At 32.9% G+C, this 16,384-nt stretch overlaps 1 protein-coding gene across 1 annotated transcript in view; it reads left to right on the forward strand.

Annotated features, from left to right (window-relative positions):
- Positions 1-15,701, forward strand: part of LOC111696297 (uncharacterized) — a 20,323-nt gene extending 4,622 nt beyond the window's left edge. Inside the window, exons 2-7 of the mRNA XM_023465865.1 lie at positions 9,140-9,324; positions 11,091-11,274; positions 11,494-11,676; positions 11,828-11,909; positions 13,129-13,448; positions 14,813-15,701. Coding sequence (XP_023321633.1) covers positions 9,158-9,324; positions 11,091-11,274; positions 11,494-11,676; positions 11,828-11,909; positions 13,129-13,448; positions 14,813-15,349 — 1,473 coding nt within the window. The 5' untranslated portion in view covers positions 9,140-9,157 and the 3' untranslated portion in view covers positions 15,350-15,701. The remainder of the gene's footprint in view (positions 1-9,139; positions 9,325-11,090; positions 11,275-11,493; positions 11,677-11,827; positions 11,910-13,128; positions 13,449-14,812) is intronic.
- Positions 15,702-16,384: the final 683 nt, after the last annotated feature.

Raw genomic sequence — 16,384 nt, forward strand, 5'->3', positions numbered from 1 at the left:
ATATCTTAGCTCTAAACCTTCCTGGATATATCAGATATCTGAGCTCTAAACCTTCCTGGATATATCAGATATCTGAGGTCTAAACCTTCCTGGATATATCAGATATCTGAGCTATGAACCTTCCTGAATATATCAGATATATGAGCTCTAGATCTTCCTGGATATATCAATTATCTGAGTTCTAAACCTTCCTGGATATATCAGATATCTTAGTTCTAAACCTTCCTGAATATATCAGATATCTGATTTCTAAACCTTCCTGAATATATCAGATATATGAGCTCTAGATCTTCCTGGATATATCAGATATCTGAGCTCTAAACCTTCCTGGATATATCAGATATATGAGCTCTAAACCTTCCTGGATATATCAGATATATGAGCTCTAAACCTTCCTGGAAATATCCGATATCTGAGTTCTAAACCTTCCTGGATATATCAGATATCTGAGCTCTAAACCTTCCTGGATATATCAGATATCTGAGCTCTAAACCATCCTGGATATATCAGATATCCCAGCTCTAAACCTTCCTTGATATGTTAGATATCTTAGTTCTAAACCTTCCTGGATATATCTGATATCTTAGTTCTAAACCTTCCTGAATATATTAGATATCTTAGTTCTAAACCTTCCTGGATATATCAGATATCTTAGTAGACACCTTTCTAGATATATATATGGGATATCTTAGTAAGAGTCTTTCTGAAATAGATGATATATTTACCTTATACATTTCAAATTTGTATGTAAAGTTTTCTTTTACTACGATATTCTCTGACAGAAAATATAAGCCTACATGATGTTCATGGAGTCCCCTAAAAGCCCCCCCCCCCCCGAAAAAAAAGGTTTTAAATGTTTAAAAACCAATTCCTCCTCTATGTAGATAGTTTTACCTTGATATTTCCAATCTATCCCATCTACTGGTGATCTAGGTATCCCTAATCACTGGGTGGGATAATCTGGTCAAATCAGATTAAACATGCTCCACTACACTCACACTAAATATAAGATTATTCAATTCAATTTTTTTACAACCTCCCTCTCTCCCCCCCCCCCTCCTTCTCTACTTACATTAATTACATATTGCAGTATACAGATTTAGACTATACACTATATATGGAAGAACCTTATCAAATTAAAGGAATTACTCTAAAAGAAATAAGTTACTAAAGTCAGACAAATTATTACTTATTCTATAACTTATGTTCATCATATAAAGTAGTAATCTCTGTTTGTCTTGAAGATTTGACACAAATTCTAATTGTGAAACTCGTAGAACCACGAAAATATTCTTAGCCTGGCTTAAAGATTCTTTATATTGAGTAGGAATTGACTTTCATAGGGAAAATTTATTTTTCAGGCAAGGCTGGGGTTCCAAGCTAGTAGCATATATGAAATAATAAAAATAAATCTTTAATCTATAGGTACTTAGTACAAATACATATATTATATATTTTTCATTGTATTGTATATTAAATGATTTGTGAATAATATATATTATATAATATGTAAATCCTGATTTCACGTTTACGAAGAACTAGAAGTGAGCAGATTATCTATTCTACGTCTGTTCTCCTTCTGTCAAACTACCCCCTAACACTCCCCCCTAACACTCCCACCTAACACTCCCCCTTACATTCCGTCATATCATACTCTGTTTGAGTGTCGAGTTTTTGCATTTATAAATCGGAACGGATTAAATGAATTTTAATTCTTTAAATTCCTTTACTTTACTTTTTTAATTTAATTGTCTAACAAAGACTAATAGTATTTCATTAAAAATATGAAATAATTTGTAAATTATTCAAAACATATATATTAAATGTTGGATGTCATTAATGCTCCATTTCCGATCTTTCATGAGTAGAGGTTTATCATGTCAACACCCTGGACATGACCAATGTGTGTAGAATTAAGGTGAGGAGGAGTGTGTGAGTATAGAATTAAGGTGAGGAGGGGGGGGGGCAGAACTAAGATATAAGGAGGGGCTTGATACACAATAGTCCAAGATGTACACAAATCCTCTCCTCCTCCCCTTAGTTCTACAAACGTTGGACAAGACCTAGATTAGATAAGTTGGTTTCCTAGTTCTAGTTCAAAACCTTAACAATAGAGGGCGGAACAGGGGCGGAGTCTTTAATTGATATCAAGGATGTCCAGACCTTTGATATGCTGGAAAGATTAAAAACAAAAAATACGTTTTAGAATTAATTTCTAAGAATTTTATGCAAGAAATTGATTAGGTATTGATAAAATTTGCAAACACTTGCTGACATTAGCATATCAAATATCTTTTTGCAACTTTTGCATGAAATTGTAAATCTATATGATACAGTAGTAATCTCTGTTTGGGTGTCTGTTTGTTTGTATGTCCGACCAAAACTCAGGAACCCCTTGACCGATTTGCATCAAATTTTGATTGGGGAATCACATGAATATTCTTAGTTCGGTTTAAAAATTCCAAGTTAAGTGAGTTGACTCTTGTAGCGAAAGCAGGGTTCCCAGTTGTTGATACTACACTATATGACAGGATTTCAACAAAGAAATTAAAAGATTAACCACAATGGCTGATTTTATAAGAAAGATATTTAACCAAAAGAGCTGATAAAAAACAGACTAACATCTGATTTACAAATGATTAATTATGCATATGCTTATATCAAGCAATAACTGATTCCCGTAAAGCTGATTTAGCACAACAGCAAATTCAAATATAACAGCTAATGTCATACACCAATACAATAGCTAACTCTCTTCGAAAAATGGTTCATGTTGTAGCATCAGCTGATTCACATTCAAACATCTATCATAACAAGCTGATATATACAATACAATATAGAGCTGCTGATTTCTTCAAACATCTATCATAACAAGCTGATATATACTGCACAGATATATCAGATATCTGAGGTCTAAACCTTCCTGGATATATCAGATATCTTAGTAGACACCTTTGGAGAATTATGTGCTGCTGATATTTATTTCATCCGACCTATTGTTCTTGATTCAGCCTAGTTCCCTGATAATCTCTATGTTTCCTGTATCTAATCACATACCTATAGAGAAGATATGAATCTGGAACATGGAAAAGTAAAAACATCCTGTAGAGATACTTTATTCTCTGTATTACAAAGTCAAAGTTTTTAAGGAGACACTTACCTGTCTCCCTGTCTACTGTGCTAGCTCAGAAACATGTTTTGTCTAGAAGAACCTAAACTATGCAAAATATTATCTAAGAGAACTTGAACTAGGTAAAATGTTATCTATGAGAACTTGAACTAGGTAAAATGTTATCTAGGAGAACTTGAACTAGGCAAAATGTTATCTATGAGAACTTGAACTTGGCAAAATGTTATCTAGGAGAACTTGAACTAGGCAAAATGTTATTTATGAGAACTTGAACTAGGCAAAATGTTATCTATGAGAACTTGAACTAGGCAAAATGTTATAGGCGAAAGTGTATTTACTATTTAGCATACATGTACTTGGAGAAATGTTACTGAGCCATGTCTCCTTGTTTCAAAACAAGTAAATTCCTCGACATTGATTTGAGCTCATTAGTATGGGCGGTATATGTCAGGGTAGAGGAGATATGTCTCCTTTATCCAACCTTGTAGACAATTCAATATATCTCGAGGAGGGGAATATTGGAGACATCTTTCCCCCTTCTTTTACTGTTTAACAAGACGTTGATGAAGCTTAGATAACATACACGATATACGCTTATCAGAGAGATTAAATGGAGTAATCAACTGTAGAGAACATAATTAATTTGTTTGGATCAATAGGCATTGCTCTTATATTTTCAAAGTCGTGTTTGAAATCCTATTTTTATGAACTAGAAAATGTTTATAATATAATCACCTTCCAATTTTGATATAGTAGACAGATTCAAGATTCATCATTTGATAAATTTAGTTTAAATCGACATTGACTCAAATACCCCATAGGCATCTCCCCATCCCCAAACTCCGTCACCCCCCCCCCCCCTTTTAAATATGGCTGTTGCAATTTATTTATATATTTAGATTATCCTGAAACTGCTCTGCTTTCTTGTACTTTTGTATAAAATATATTTTTTTCTTCCGAAATAGTTCGCTTTAACATTGACCACTTCTAACTTTATTGCGGGTTTTCAGGATCCATTCAAGAAAAAATATATGAACAGGAAAAGTAATTATAAATTGAAATCATTGTTACTCAATGCAAGCTACAATTGATACAATGCTTGTAAATGAAAAAAATTATCAGCATATATTCATTTTTTCCATTCTCACCATGAGACACAAGACAAATGCATTTGAGATGAGTATTGTGAAAAAAACAGTCCCCCATGGCCCCCTAAAATTCCCCTCCCGTGCCCCCCCCCCCTGCAGCAATATTCAAAAGAATCTTATTCAAACTTTTTTAACCATTTATCAATCAAAGACGATTTCCAAGTCGTCTCTCAATTCCCATGTTTATCGGGACACCCTGTATTTTAAACTTGAAGGTTGTGCAGACCACCTTGTCATTTTTTTCAGAATATATAACTAATATATTAAATGCTTTTATGCGCAAAACGGTGCAAAATTTATCAGACCATAACTTTGCATCTGTATTTGAAATCAATCGCTCTAGAAACATTATTTGGTGTTATGAATAGTTCAAAAGAAAAATGTACAACGATGTTCTAATCAAAACTTTCAATTTTGTCCAATTTTAATTTCTACATAGGCACCAAATATGTAAATATAACATGCAAATAGTATATATGTACTACATAATATATATTATATATATTATATTACATATAATAGTATATATGTACTATCCACGTACATATTTCGATGTTTATATCTATAATTCACTGTTTTTTCATGAATATTGATATTTCAGATGTTATCAATTATAACTCCATTAATTGAAGAGAAATTTAGAAAAACAAAATCACATATTAAGTGAAATGGTTTTTTTAACTGTACAATTTAGCTGTTTGACATGTGCATTGCAGGACTGTTAAAAGAGAACACTTGACTCGTCTCCTTTCTTTGGTTATCAATGTATTTTAAATACATAGCCCAACCAAAAAAGTATAAATATCTAACACGAAAAATCTTCATTTTATTGGTAAGAAAGATTCGAAAATTAAGACTCTCCGGACTCCTTACCAGGACCTCTATAATTTACTGTGACACGTACACCACTTTATAAATTGAGCATCTTTTGAAAGTACATCATACATCCCTTAAAATCTTAAAACCTTCAATTCGTCAAGTAAAAAATATTTTGTGTGTAACCCTGTATATTGTGTAACGTATATATTTAGATTGTGAAATGTTTATACAACCCTCTCTTATCTAACAAGACCAAAACATTTTAAATTCTAAATTTAACCTTTCAGCGCACTTTCTGCTTTATGTAGCCTTTTTACAGCCTAATTTCCTTGTCAGGTTTTCAAGGTTATGTTTTTCAAAATAATCCCGGGGTAGAAACTTTTGAAAGAGAGGGAGTTAGGCTCTAAAGTTCTAACTTTTGAATTGAGAACTTTATCTATACTAGAAATTCAAGGCGCTTCGCGCCCATCTTCTAAATTAGGTGTGAACATGTTCTCTTTGTGTACATAGGAAAACAAAGCAAAAATAATTCGCGGATTTTCAAAATTTTAAAAAATTTAATGACGATCGAATTTTGATGGAGACAAATATTTGAAATTCCGATTTTTCATAAACCTTCCCTGGGGTCCCTAGATGTCCCACAAAAAATTTGGGCCCGATCGGTTCAAGNCACTAGCTCAACTTTAACTATATATAACACTAGCTCAACTTTAACTATATATAACACTAGCTCAACTTTAACTATATATAACACTAGCTCAACTTTAACTATATATAACACTAGCTCAACTTTAACTATATATAACACTAGCTCAACTTTAACTATATATAACACTAGCTCAACTTTAACTATATATAAGACTAGCTCGGGAACCCAGCTTTGACTGGAAACAACATTTTCTCTACAAAGATTGATCCCCTCACCTTAGAATGTTTAACCCGAGCTAAAAACATTCCCGAGTTCCCCAATCAAAATTTGAGGTAAGCCAGCAATGGGTTCATAAGTTATAAACCCATTGCCTGAACCCAGGCATTCGAGAAAAGTGCAAAATAGTATAAGGAGTATAAGAGTACTCTAGGAATTCGAGTAGATAAGGTTTGAGGGTGGAGCGCTTTGATATAAATCTATTTGTATATATATATATATCTATTCATTGCTAAAAATATAATTTATAGCAAGTTTTCAATGAAAGGGAAAGTTTTTGTTTTGCATTTATTTTATCACGCAATCGTTAAATCTCAGAACCAGTATTGTATTAGTTTTAGTTCCTATAGTAAACGAACTACTATAATCTGATGAGATTAATTGATTGTTAAAAGTATCAATTGAGACTGATTTATTCAAACCATTTGTGTCAATTCCTTTAATCAGATAGTTCCCAACCTATTTATCTTCGGGAATGCAAACAGTAAATTGTTAAATAAATCCTGCACCACTAAAATGCACAGTCGCAACTAGGAAGGGGGGGTCTCTCCCCTACCTCCCTCCCCCTGGAGATTAAAAATGGAAATTTCCAGGTCGAGAACAGCAAATGACGCGATTTTATCTGAAAAAGATTTCAAATTATAGGATTTCTTATCTCAAACGTTTTCGCAACAAATCCCCCCCCCCCTTTTTTGCCATTTATCAATCAAAGACGATTTCCAAGTCGTCTCTAGCCCCTGGTAAGAACTAGGACATGACAATTTGAAAAAATGTTGCAGCTTTTATCAAATGAGGGTTTAAATTCATGTTATGCGGTATAGCTCTCATATTTTTGTAGGCAATAGGAAAATGAAATGAATCATGTTTAAAGGCCTGAAAACATTAAAATAACTGTCATTGTAATTTCAAGTGACCTTTTTTTGCAGATAAGCATGTCATTGTAAATGTAGTTATTGTTGTTGTTGTTGCTGTTGTCGTTGTTGTTGTTGTTGTTGTTGTTGTTGTTATTGTTGTTGTTGTTGTTGTTGTTGTTGTTGTTGTTGTTGTTGTTGTGACACTTTTAGTTTCAGAAATGTTGACCTCAGATAGGATTAGAGAGGTAGTTTTTACTAATCATACCTTGAAGTGGTAACACTCTTTTGAACACTATTCATTTATGACATTTTTAAGAGTTAATATTTCACTAGACGAGATGGTCTGCAGAATTATACAATTATTTTAATTCTGCAGTCATCTAATTTGTTGTGTTAGAAACAAATAAAAAAAAATTAACTCTGTAATGCAATGTTTGATTGTTCACAAATGTTTTCCCTAGATTTCCTGGAATTTTCATTGAAAAAAAGACATTTGAAGAACTTGAAGAAATCTGCGAACAAACTTTTAATCAAGAAAAAATTTAATTGAATGATAATAAAGAAATAATTGATTCTACCATTGATTTCATCACTTCATATTGAGAAATATGTTTTTAAACAACAAATTTGTTTACTGTACATTTTTGTTACAAATATGTTACCTAGTCGGTCTCTCCCTTTAAAGAATATAACTTTTTTGTCCATTTATCTCGACGAAAATTTTACAGAACTATTTTTTTTGTAGCAAACAGTGTCTTTCAGTTTGAGAAAAATACTGAAATTTTCACAACAAAAAATGATTCTCAAAATAAGAAATTTTCGCACTGTAAATAATCCCCCTTCCCCCTTCCCCTCCCCCTCCCCCTCCCGGGTAGAATTAATTGGATGTTATTGCATTTGTATTTTATGTTAATCAAGGCTTGCATAAGCCAATTATGCTTGGCATTTGTATGATAAATTTGTATAAAATGAATACCTAATTATATTTATGTTTTTTACTTCTGTTAGAACCATTATTATGTAAATACGCCAATACATGCCAGGAGGGCTGCATCCTACTCACGTTTAGAAATTAGAGAATCTTAATATAAGTCAGGATATGAGCAAACAACTTTTAAATAAGATGGATTTAAGCTACATAGTTTAACTCCTTAAAGTGATTAACATAATTTCAAGTGACTCCCCAATTCAAGTCCCTGATTCACAATTCTTTGTTGAATAATTTTTATCCCGAAAAATAAGAATATCTTCGTCATTTTTGCTGAAACTTAAACTTTAAAATTTAATAGTTTTATTTAGAAATTGAGAAGTTTAAATCAATAAATTTTTCATTATGTATCCACTGATGCACGCTCTTCAATTTTATTTTTAAAATTTCCAATCTGCTCATTTTTCACAGAAATACTTTTTGTAGGACTCCCTCTGCCAAAGTTTGAATGGTGCCTGACTAGAATGATTAAGGCTTAGGATAAAAAGATTAATCTTGTTTAATTACTTATAGTCAGGAGTCAGGCTTATTATTAACTTAAAGTAGAAAGATACAGTACACACACTGCAAACCGAGATGTGCGCGTTCCCAAAGTAAAATCGAGCAGCATTTTGCCAATTACTCCTTTTATCTTCTAATTCCCCTCTCTTGGTTTCAAGGAGTGGGGGGGGGGTTGCTATATTGCCTACCAATTGTAGTTGTATTTGGTAGCGCTTGTCAATGGTTGAAATAACAAGGTCTAGATCGAACTTGAGATATACCAACAAGCTATATCTATAGTAATAGATACGTATATGTATATTATGTATATGTGTTTGCGAGTACATTCTACTCCAAATAAATAATAAGAATAATAATTGAGTCTCTGCCACAAACTCAAATTTTTTAATCTCTATGCCTTTTGTACCTTGAAGGAGTTAAACAATTAGATTATAGATCAAACAGAATTCATATTTGAAATGTTAAAGGTGTACTGCTGTACATTAGACTGCAAAGAAATGGGGATTAGAAAATAAGAGTTTGTGTAAAGACTCAGTTCCTTCTATCTATTGTTGGATTAAGAGGATTTAGAAATTGAAAATGAAGCCATAGCATTGTTTTTCATTCCTTTGTATTTGAAACCTGACGGTTTAAACCTTTGATATTTCAAACTTAGATGATTTGATCTAGCAAATCTCATATCTTGAAACATAAAGGTATTCGACATTGAGTTGCAAACATCTAGGGATTAGAAAATCTGAGTTTGTCCCTTTGTCTTATCCGTTCTTGTTATAGGAATGTTGAAGAGCTAGGATGAACTCTGCTGTAGGATCTCTTCTCCGACCTAGGTTTCTCTTCTCCGTCCTACTCCTGGTTCTGCTCTTGGACCCTGTACATACACTCACACACAAGGACTGGTTGACCCTAAGGACGGAGAGAGCCTATATTCTCTCCAGTTATAAACATCTTATGACATCAAGGTAGCGTTTCACAAAATTTTAAAGGCGAAATCAATAATTGCAACCTGATGATGTAAACATTGAATATTTCAAACTTAGATTTTTTGATCTAACAGAATTCATATTTAAAAAAAAAGATATAGGAATTCGAAAATTAGAGTGTATGGTAAGTTCTTTGTTTCTTTGTTTCTATTGTAGAACCCAACAAAACGACTTGAACTCTCAGCTAAAGGAGCAGTGGATGAACATTTAAATGGCTCACCATTTATTGACTGGCATGCTTGATTCACAACGGTACCCTTAAAAGCTGTTTAATATTGCGAATGAATGAGATATTAACGATTTTTTAAATTATTTATTTTCAGTTTCTTTTCCAAAGTGACACGCGGATTTCTGTTGTAAAACAATGCAGGAAATTTAAAGAATTGAACACGGTTTATTAAAGGCTACCTTTGCCAATCTTGCATGCAACTCTTTAAGGGTGGAATTACAGCAACAGACTCTTTAAATCTTAAAATTCCAATTGCTTTCTTATTGATTAGCTTATTGCTAAGGTTTTGCAATCAAAGAATGAATGGAATTTTTGTGTGTAAGGTTTAAAGTTATTATTTCAAATTAGCAAAATTAAAGAACTTTAACTAATTATCAAAAGTAAAAAATAAATAACAATATTTAACATTTCAAGCAAAACAAACAAAAGTATTTTAAAACTGATTTTTATCTTTTACTAAAAGGGAGTGATTATGAAAGATGGAATGGACCAGAATACAATAAAACATTTTACACATAAAAAAACTTTTTTTATTTTGTTGCATAATAAAGTTTTATCAAATGCAATAATAGTTAAAACTTAATCATTTTCTAAAGTTTTGATTGAATGGTTGTATTGCAGTTTATGAATATTTTCTAATTAATTTTAAACATTATCAGTTCTTAATTAGTAAATGTAATATTATTAAAGGGACTGTAAGCGTAATTTTAAACATTATCAGTTCTTAATTAGTAAATGTAATATTATTAAAGGGACTGTAAGCGTAATTTTAAACATTATCAGTTCTTAATTAGTAAATTTAATATTATTAAAGGGACTGTAAGCGTAATTTTAAACATTATCAGTTCTTAATTAGTAAATGTAATATTATTAAAGGGACTGTTAGCGTAATTTTAAGTGACCCTGCTTGCAAAGATAGCAATACCCGATTTACAACGGTAACCTTGAAATCTTAGTCTCATCAAAATGTGGAAGATGACGTAAATTTTCTGAATTGGAAAGTTCTTAATTCTGTGAATTTATTATGAATTACGAGCTAGAAATGCGTATATCACTTTTGCAGAGAAACCACAAACAGTTAAAATCAGTTAAAAATATATAGATACCTCATTCATTGATCAGACAAAGCTCATAAGGGTACCGTGGTAAATCGGGCATTGCATATCTGTGCATGGAGCACTCCTGTATACCGAGTCCATTAGCGCCTCATCCAATCAGGGTTCAGTCATGTGTTTGTTGTCTATTCTGAACAAATAGAAATAGTATGGCGGTTACGTCTATCTTTCTATCTATCTCATTATCCAATTAGAGATATGAATCCTTCAATCGGCGCTATCAGTAAATAAAAATATTCACTTCTACTGAAACTATAGTGGGAGGGCCACTTGAAATTACGCTTACAATCACTTTGAGTCATACATCTTTGTCTCAGTTTATCCACCAGAGAATGAAAGGGAAATTCTAATAAATCTGAATGAATTTATATTACAAAAGTCTTAATCTGTATAATATTTAGTACCTTGAGCTGGGCCCGGGTTGAGGATATAGTATCAGGACGGATACCAACCTCCCGACTAGTTCTAGTTGAAGACTCAGCCGTCTGCAGGGTACGGGACGGAAATGAGCAGCGCGCCGGGCGTACAGATCTCTCCGGTTCCTGTCTGGCAGGCCCAGGGTTAAAGAAGCATACTGAATATCAGGTAGTTTTTTGGGAAACAATATTGAGCCATGATTCATTCTTTTTTCAACTTTCTGGTATAGTTCGAAAGATAAAAATATTATGTAGTTAAAGTTTGAAATATCAAAGGTTTAGACCATCAAGTTTCAAAGATATTGGGATGGGAAAATTAGAATTTTAGGCAAAAATCCAATTAATTGTCATAATTCATTAACAATACTTTATGTACTATTTCTTCTAGGTTCTAGTGGATGGAACCTCATTGTCCAGGTATGAATGGAGATACTGGGACATGTACACGATGCCGCAAACAGGAACAGTCGCGTACAATACTAAAACCTACGTTGGAAGCTTTAGAACGGAGACAGGGCGGGAAATAATCGGAGAACTGGACTTTAATCGAGGATTAAATGGGAATATAAAGGCAAGAAAATTATAATTTAATTTATCTTGTAATTTAACATGTTGCAAATGTATCGTATAACACGTCCTGTATCATTTTTCAGAGGTAGTTGTAAACAATTGTATTTTTATTTTTTAAATTTGAATATGAGTTTAATTGAACCGTATTCTAGTCCTATGTTACTGAGAACAGTTCAGAGCTCTCGGTCCAAGGTTTAGCTCTCGTTGAGATAGAACCAGTCAAATATATTATTGGTAAGTATCTTATTGAAACTTTACTATCGTATAAATATAGTCTTTAGATTAACAAAAGATCGAAATCAATCAATATTTCCCGCCTCTGATAATACTTATAAAGATAGTTAGATAGATAATTTGATTAAGGTAAAAGCTAGATTGATAAAGATTTTAAAATATTTAATAATGCTGACAGGGAAGATATTTGAGAAAATTGTTTAGAAAAAAATTGCGAGGTTTCAAATAAATTACGATCAAAAGAATCAGCAACGATTTAGACGCTATGAAAATTAGGCCTCAAGTATTAACATCGGACCAATTTTTATTGTCACCAGGCCTTGACACTTGGGGGGTTGGAACCCCCGTCAATAATCCTTAATTTGCATCATCAATGCACTGTTAACAAAAATAAACAGAATATTTCAGATTACTCCGTTTAAACCAAATATAAAAACTAACACTTTGCCTTAGAAAAATGTAAAATCCCAAAGCTGGAAAAAAATGTAAAATCCCAAAGCTACAAAAAATGTAAAATCCCAAAGATACAAAAAAATGTAAAATCCCAAAGCTACAAAAAATGTAAAATCCCAAAGATACAAAAAATGTAAAATTCCAAAGCTACAAAAAATGTAAAATCCCAAAGCTACAAAAAAGTGAGTTAGAGGGGCAAACGTAAAAGTTTGTATGCCCGATCATTATACTTATAAAACACATGACAGATTTCCCTTTGATTGGGGAACTTGGTAGAACCACGGGAATGTTCTTAATTTGGTTTTGAAATTAAAGTTGAGTGGGTCCACTACACGTGGATTTCACGGTTCTGTCAATGTTCCAGAAATCTGTGACTTTCGATCACAATTTGACCCATTAAAAATAATTTGTTAGACTTTTTTCTTAAATACTTTTTTTTGACAAATGCACTTTGAATACAAATGTATAAAATAGCAAATCCGTAAAGTAAATTGTTATTGAATTAAAGACCAAAAAACGTTTGATTTCAAATAGAAGAAACCGAATGCTGCTCACTCTGGTTAGTCCGGTGTGACTACAATAGGGAAAACTCCAGGCAAAGCCGGGCTACTAAGCTAACCTATTTATGAAGCATAATCTGTCTCTAACTTGAATTAAAAACTCTAAGTGAAGTAGGTTGACTTTAAAAAAAGAAATTCGTTTCCCAAGTCAAAGCTTGGTTCCCAGTTAAATATAAGAAATGAATGGATAAAGTATGTTTGTTTAGATTCCGTTGATTTGAACACTGGACGAGGAAAGATAAAAAAGCGTGATATAGTCCTGGGAAAAATTACTATCTCTAGAGACAAGGATGAAACCGAACCCGAGGATTGGAAATATATTGAAGGACGGATTAAGTTCTCCGAACCTGTCTCCCAGTCCTGGGATCATATACCTGGAACCAGTAAGGGAATAGACACGGAGACAAGGTTGAGAAACCGAACCTACCAGTTCCCCTGGGGTATGGAGTGGAATGGAGATGAGGTTGGAGAAAGACGGGTCGGAGCCAACCTTCAACCTGGAACCAAAATTGACATAACTCTTGAGGAAATTATTTATTTTTCAAAAATTAAAATCCCAGAAAACAGAAAAAGGAATAAAACTGAAAACTCGCCTCAAACTCTAATTTTCTAAACCTGAGGGCGCAATCTTTATCTTTATAATAAAGCTCTTCGCTCATATATATTTATATGTTATCTATACCTGGCCAAACTGCTGGACCGGCTTGACTACCCCGAGGTGAACATATGCTGAAAAAATTAGATTTTTTTCCAAAGATAATTTTTTTTTCAAAAATCGAATTGTTTTTTAAAAGTCAATTTATTTTTCAAAACGGCTATAACAAATGGGCTGAATTTTTTTAGGGTAACCTTGAGTACCTCGTGGGTAACAAAAGCTAAAAAAAATTCGATTTTTTTAATTCAAATTTTTTTTGTTTCTAAAATTCACTGGTATCGCCGAGCACTTCAGCATAATTATACTGTGATAACCAGAAAACTGAGAGACAGCAATTGCGTAATTTAAACAGACCCATTTTACTTTATAAGTAAAATAATAGCTTTCAGGTGAAGCTATTTGCTTTAAACAACATCAAATGCACTCCAGAAATGCTTTAATGTCGTTTTCCTATTTCACAGTTTTTTGGTTATGACTGTATATATACATATATATGTTAGATATAGCTGGCCAAACGGGTACCTTGGGCTATAAAGATTAGATTTTTTCTTCAAAATTCGATTTTTAAAATTCCATGGGCAACGCCGGACATTTCAGCCAACTAGTCATAAATATTTAAAATTTTACCATTTTGCAAAATTAATAGTTAGAAATATCAAAGGTATACGTCATTAGGTTGCAAAGATATGGGGATTCGAAAATTAGAGGATGAGTAGAGTAATCAGTTTCTTTCCGAGAATTTTCTCGAAACATTTTTTCATTGTGTAACTTTGTTAAAATCTTTAAATATCAATTTACCCTCTACATGATACATCTATAAAAGCGTAATCTCTGTTTGTCTGTTTGTTTATCCGATCATAACTTAGGAACCCCTGGACCAAGGGAATATTCTTAGATTAAGTTGAGTGGGTCTACTTTAATAGCGAAAATTTAAAATCGTGCGGGTAAACGGCGGGAGTAACTTTTAGCAACCTGGGCAGCGCTGGGTTCCCAAGTAGTAATCTTTGTTTGTCAGTTTGTTGTATGTCCGATCATAATTTGCGAACCCCATGACCGATTTGACTAAAATTTTTATTGGGGAGTTTGTTAGAACCACGGGAATGTTCGCCGCTTGGTTTCAAAGTTTTAAGTTAAGTATGTTGACTTTTATTGGTAAAACTTAGTTTCCAGATAAAGCGGATTCCCAAGGTAGTACATTATAAAATTAATTTACGAAAAAAATAATAAACTATCAGGGGGTTCTCTTCAGTGGAGATGTTCCTTATACAGCAGTCTTCATCCAGTTATACAAGGACGATGTGAGAAAAGAAACAAATATAGAAGGAATAATAACCCTGACCTCGGTAGAAAGTATATCGATAGTCCAGGGTGTTCCATCCTACCTGGAGACAGGTTTACCGGCTCCGCGTCATCCTAAACCTACTCCAGTTCCAACCAATCCAGCTCCAGCAACTACAGTACTCCCGGAGGATACAGAGTACCCTGAGTATACCCAGGATAGTATTAAAGATGGTTCCAAGGATTATATGGGAGATGAGAGGACGGATACTGACTCCAGACTACCCGCTACTCTCTACCCTCCTCCGGAACCAACAACTCGTAAACCCAACCCTCTGCGAAGGTTCTATCCTGAAGAGGAAGATAAGGTTGACAAGGATAAAGTGACAGCTTCAAAGTTTCTGGAAAATGTCAGCAGTGGGAAATACCAAGTGATATTAAGCGGTGGACCTTTGATGTGTATTCTCTATGTATGCCTGCTTGATTTATTCTAATCTTTATGAGATCTAATCTAATGATCTAAATGATTATATGCTTTGATAAAATTGTTGAAAAAGCAAAACAGTATTCAAGCTTTGATGATCGCTATTTAGAATGTGACAAACAGGAAATGCATGGAATAAACGAGGTATATAACCCTGTATCCCATATTTTCTTACCCTTATGACTGGGGAAGCTTCTAGATTTGAATGCATGTATTAAGAAGAAACATAAAAAGGCTCTTTTACGGGTAATTTACAATTATAAAATGGGTATATTGGATCCTAGCTCACTATAGTTTCAGTAGAAGTAAATATTTACATTTACTGATTAGTCCCGATATAAGGATTCATCTCTAATTGGATAATGAGATAGATAGAAAGATAGATGATACTTCCATGCAATTTCTATTGCTTTAACATAGAAACCAAACACATGACTGAACCCTGATTAGATCAGGTGCTAATGGAATCGCATACAAGTGGGAGCTCGTTCACCTATTCTAAAATACAGCTAAATGCCTATTGCAGATATAAAAACTATGTTTTACTAACAAGTTGATCAGTCCCTTCAAACTTTAAAGAAATAAACTATTCAACTAGTGGTTGAAACAAATTATTTCAAATGATAAATTTATAATTAAAGGAATTGAGTCTCGTCGAAAAATCAAATTTTTTCGCAGCTTGATATTTTTTGATCTAACAGAATTCATAGTTTGAAATATCTAAGGTCTACGGCATTTGGTTGCAAAGTTATAGGGATTAGCAAATCAGAATTTCAGGCAAAAACTCAATTTCTTAATATTTTCTTAACATTTGAGCGCCTCTCTAAAAATATTCAGTTCTGAATCATGATATTTGTGAACCCAAAATTTATTATAACAAAATTGCATTTTTTATCAGAAGAATTATTTCATTTTTTAATGTTAACACGCGAAGGAATTATAACCAAATATATGTATCTAGCATTGTGTTCATAATCTGTATACAACAAAGCTCTTTTTATATATATATATATAAATATTTATGTCTCTTGAACAATTGTATAAA

The sequence above is a fragment of the Eurytemora carolleeae genome, unplaced genomic scaffold (genome assembly GCF_000591075.1).
Source record: "Eurytemora carolleeae unplaced genomic scaffold, Eaff_2.0 scaffold229, whole genome shotgun sequence".
NCBI lineage: Eukaryota > Metazoa > Arthropoda > Copepoda > Calanoida > Temoridae > Eurytemora > Eurytemora carolleeae.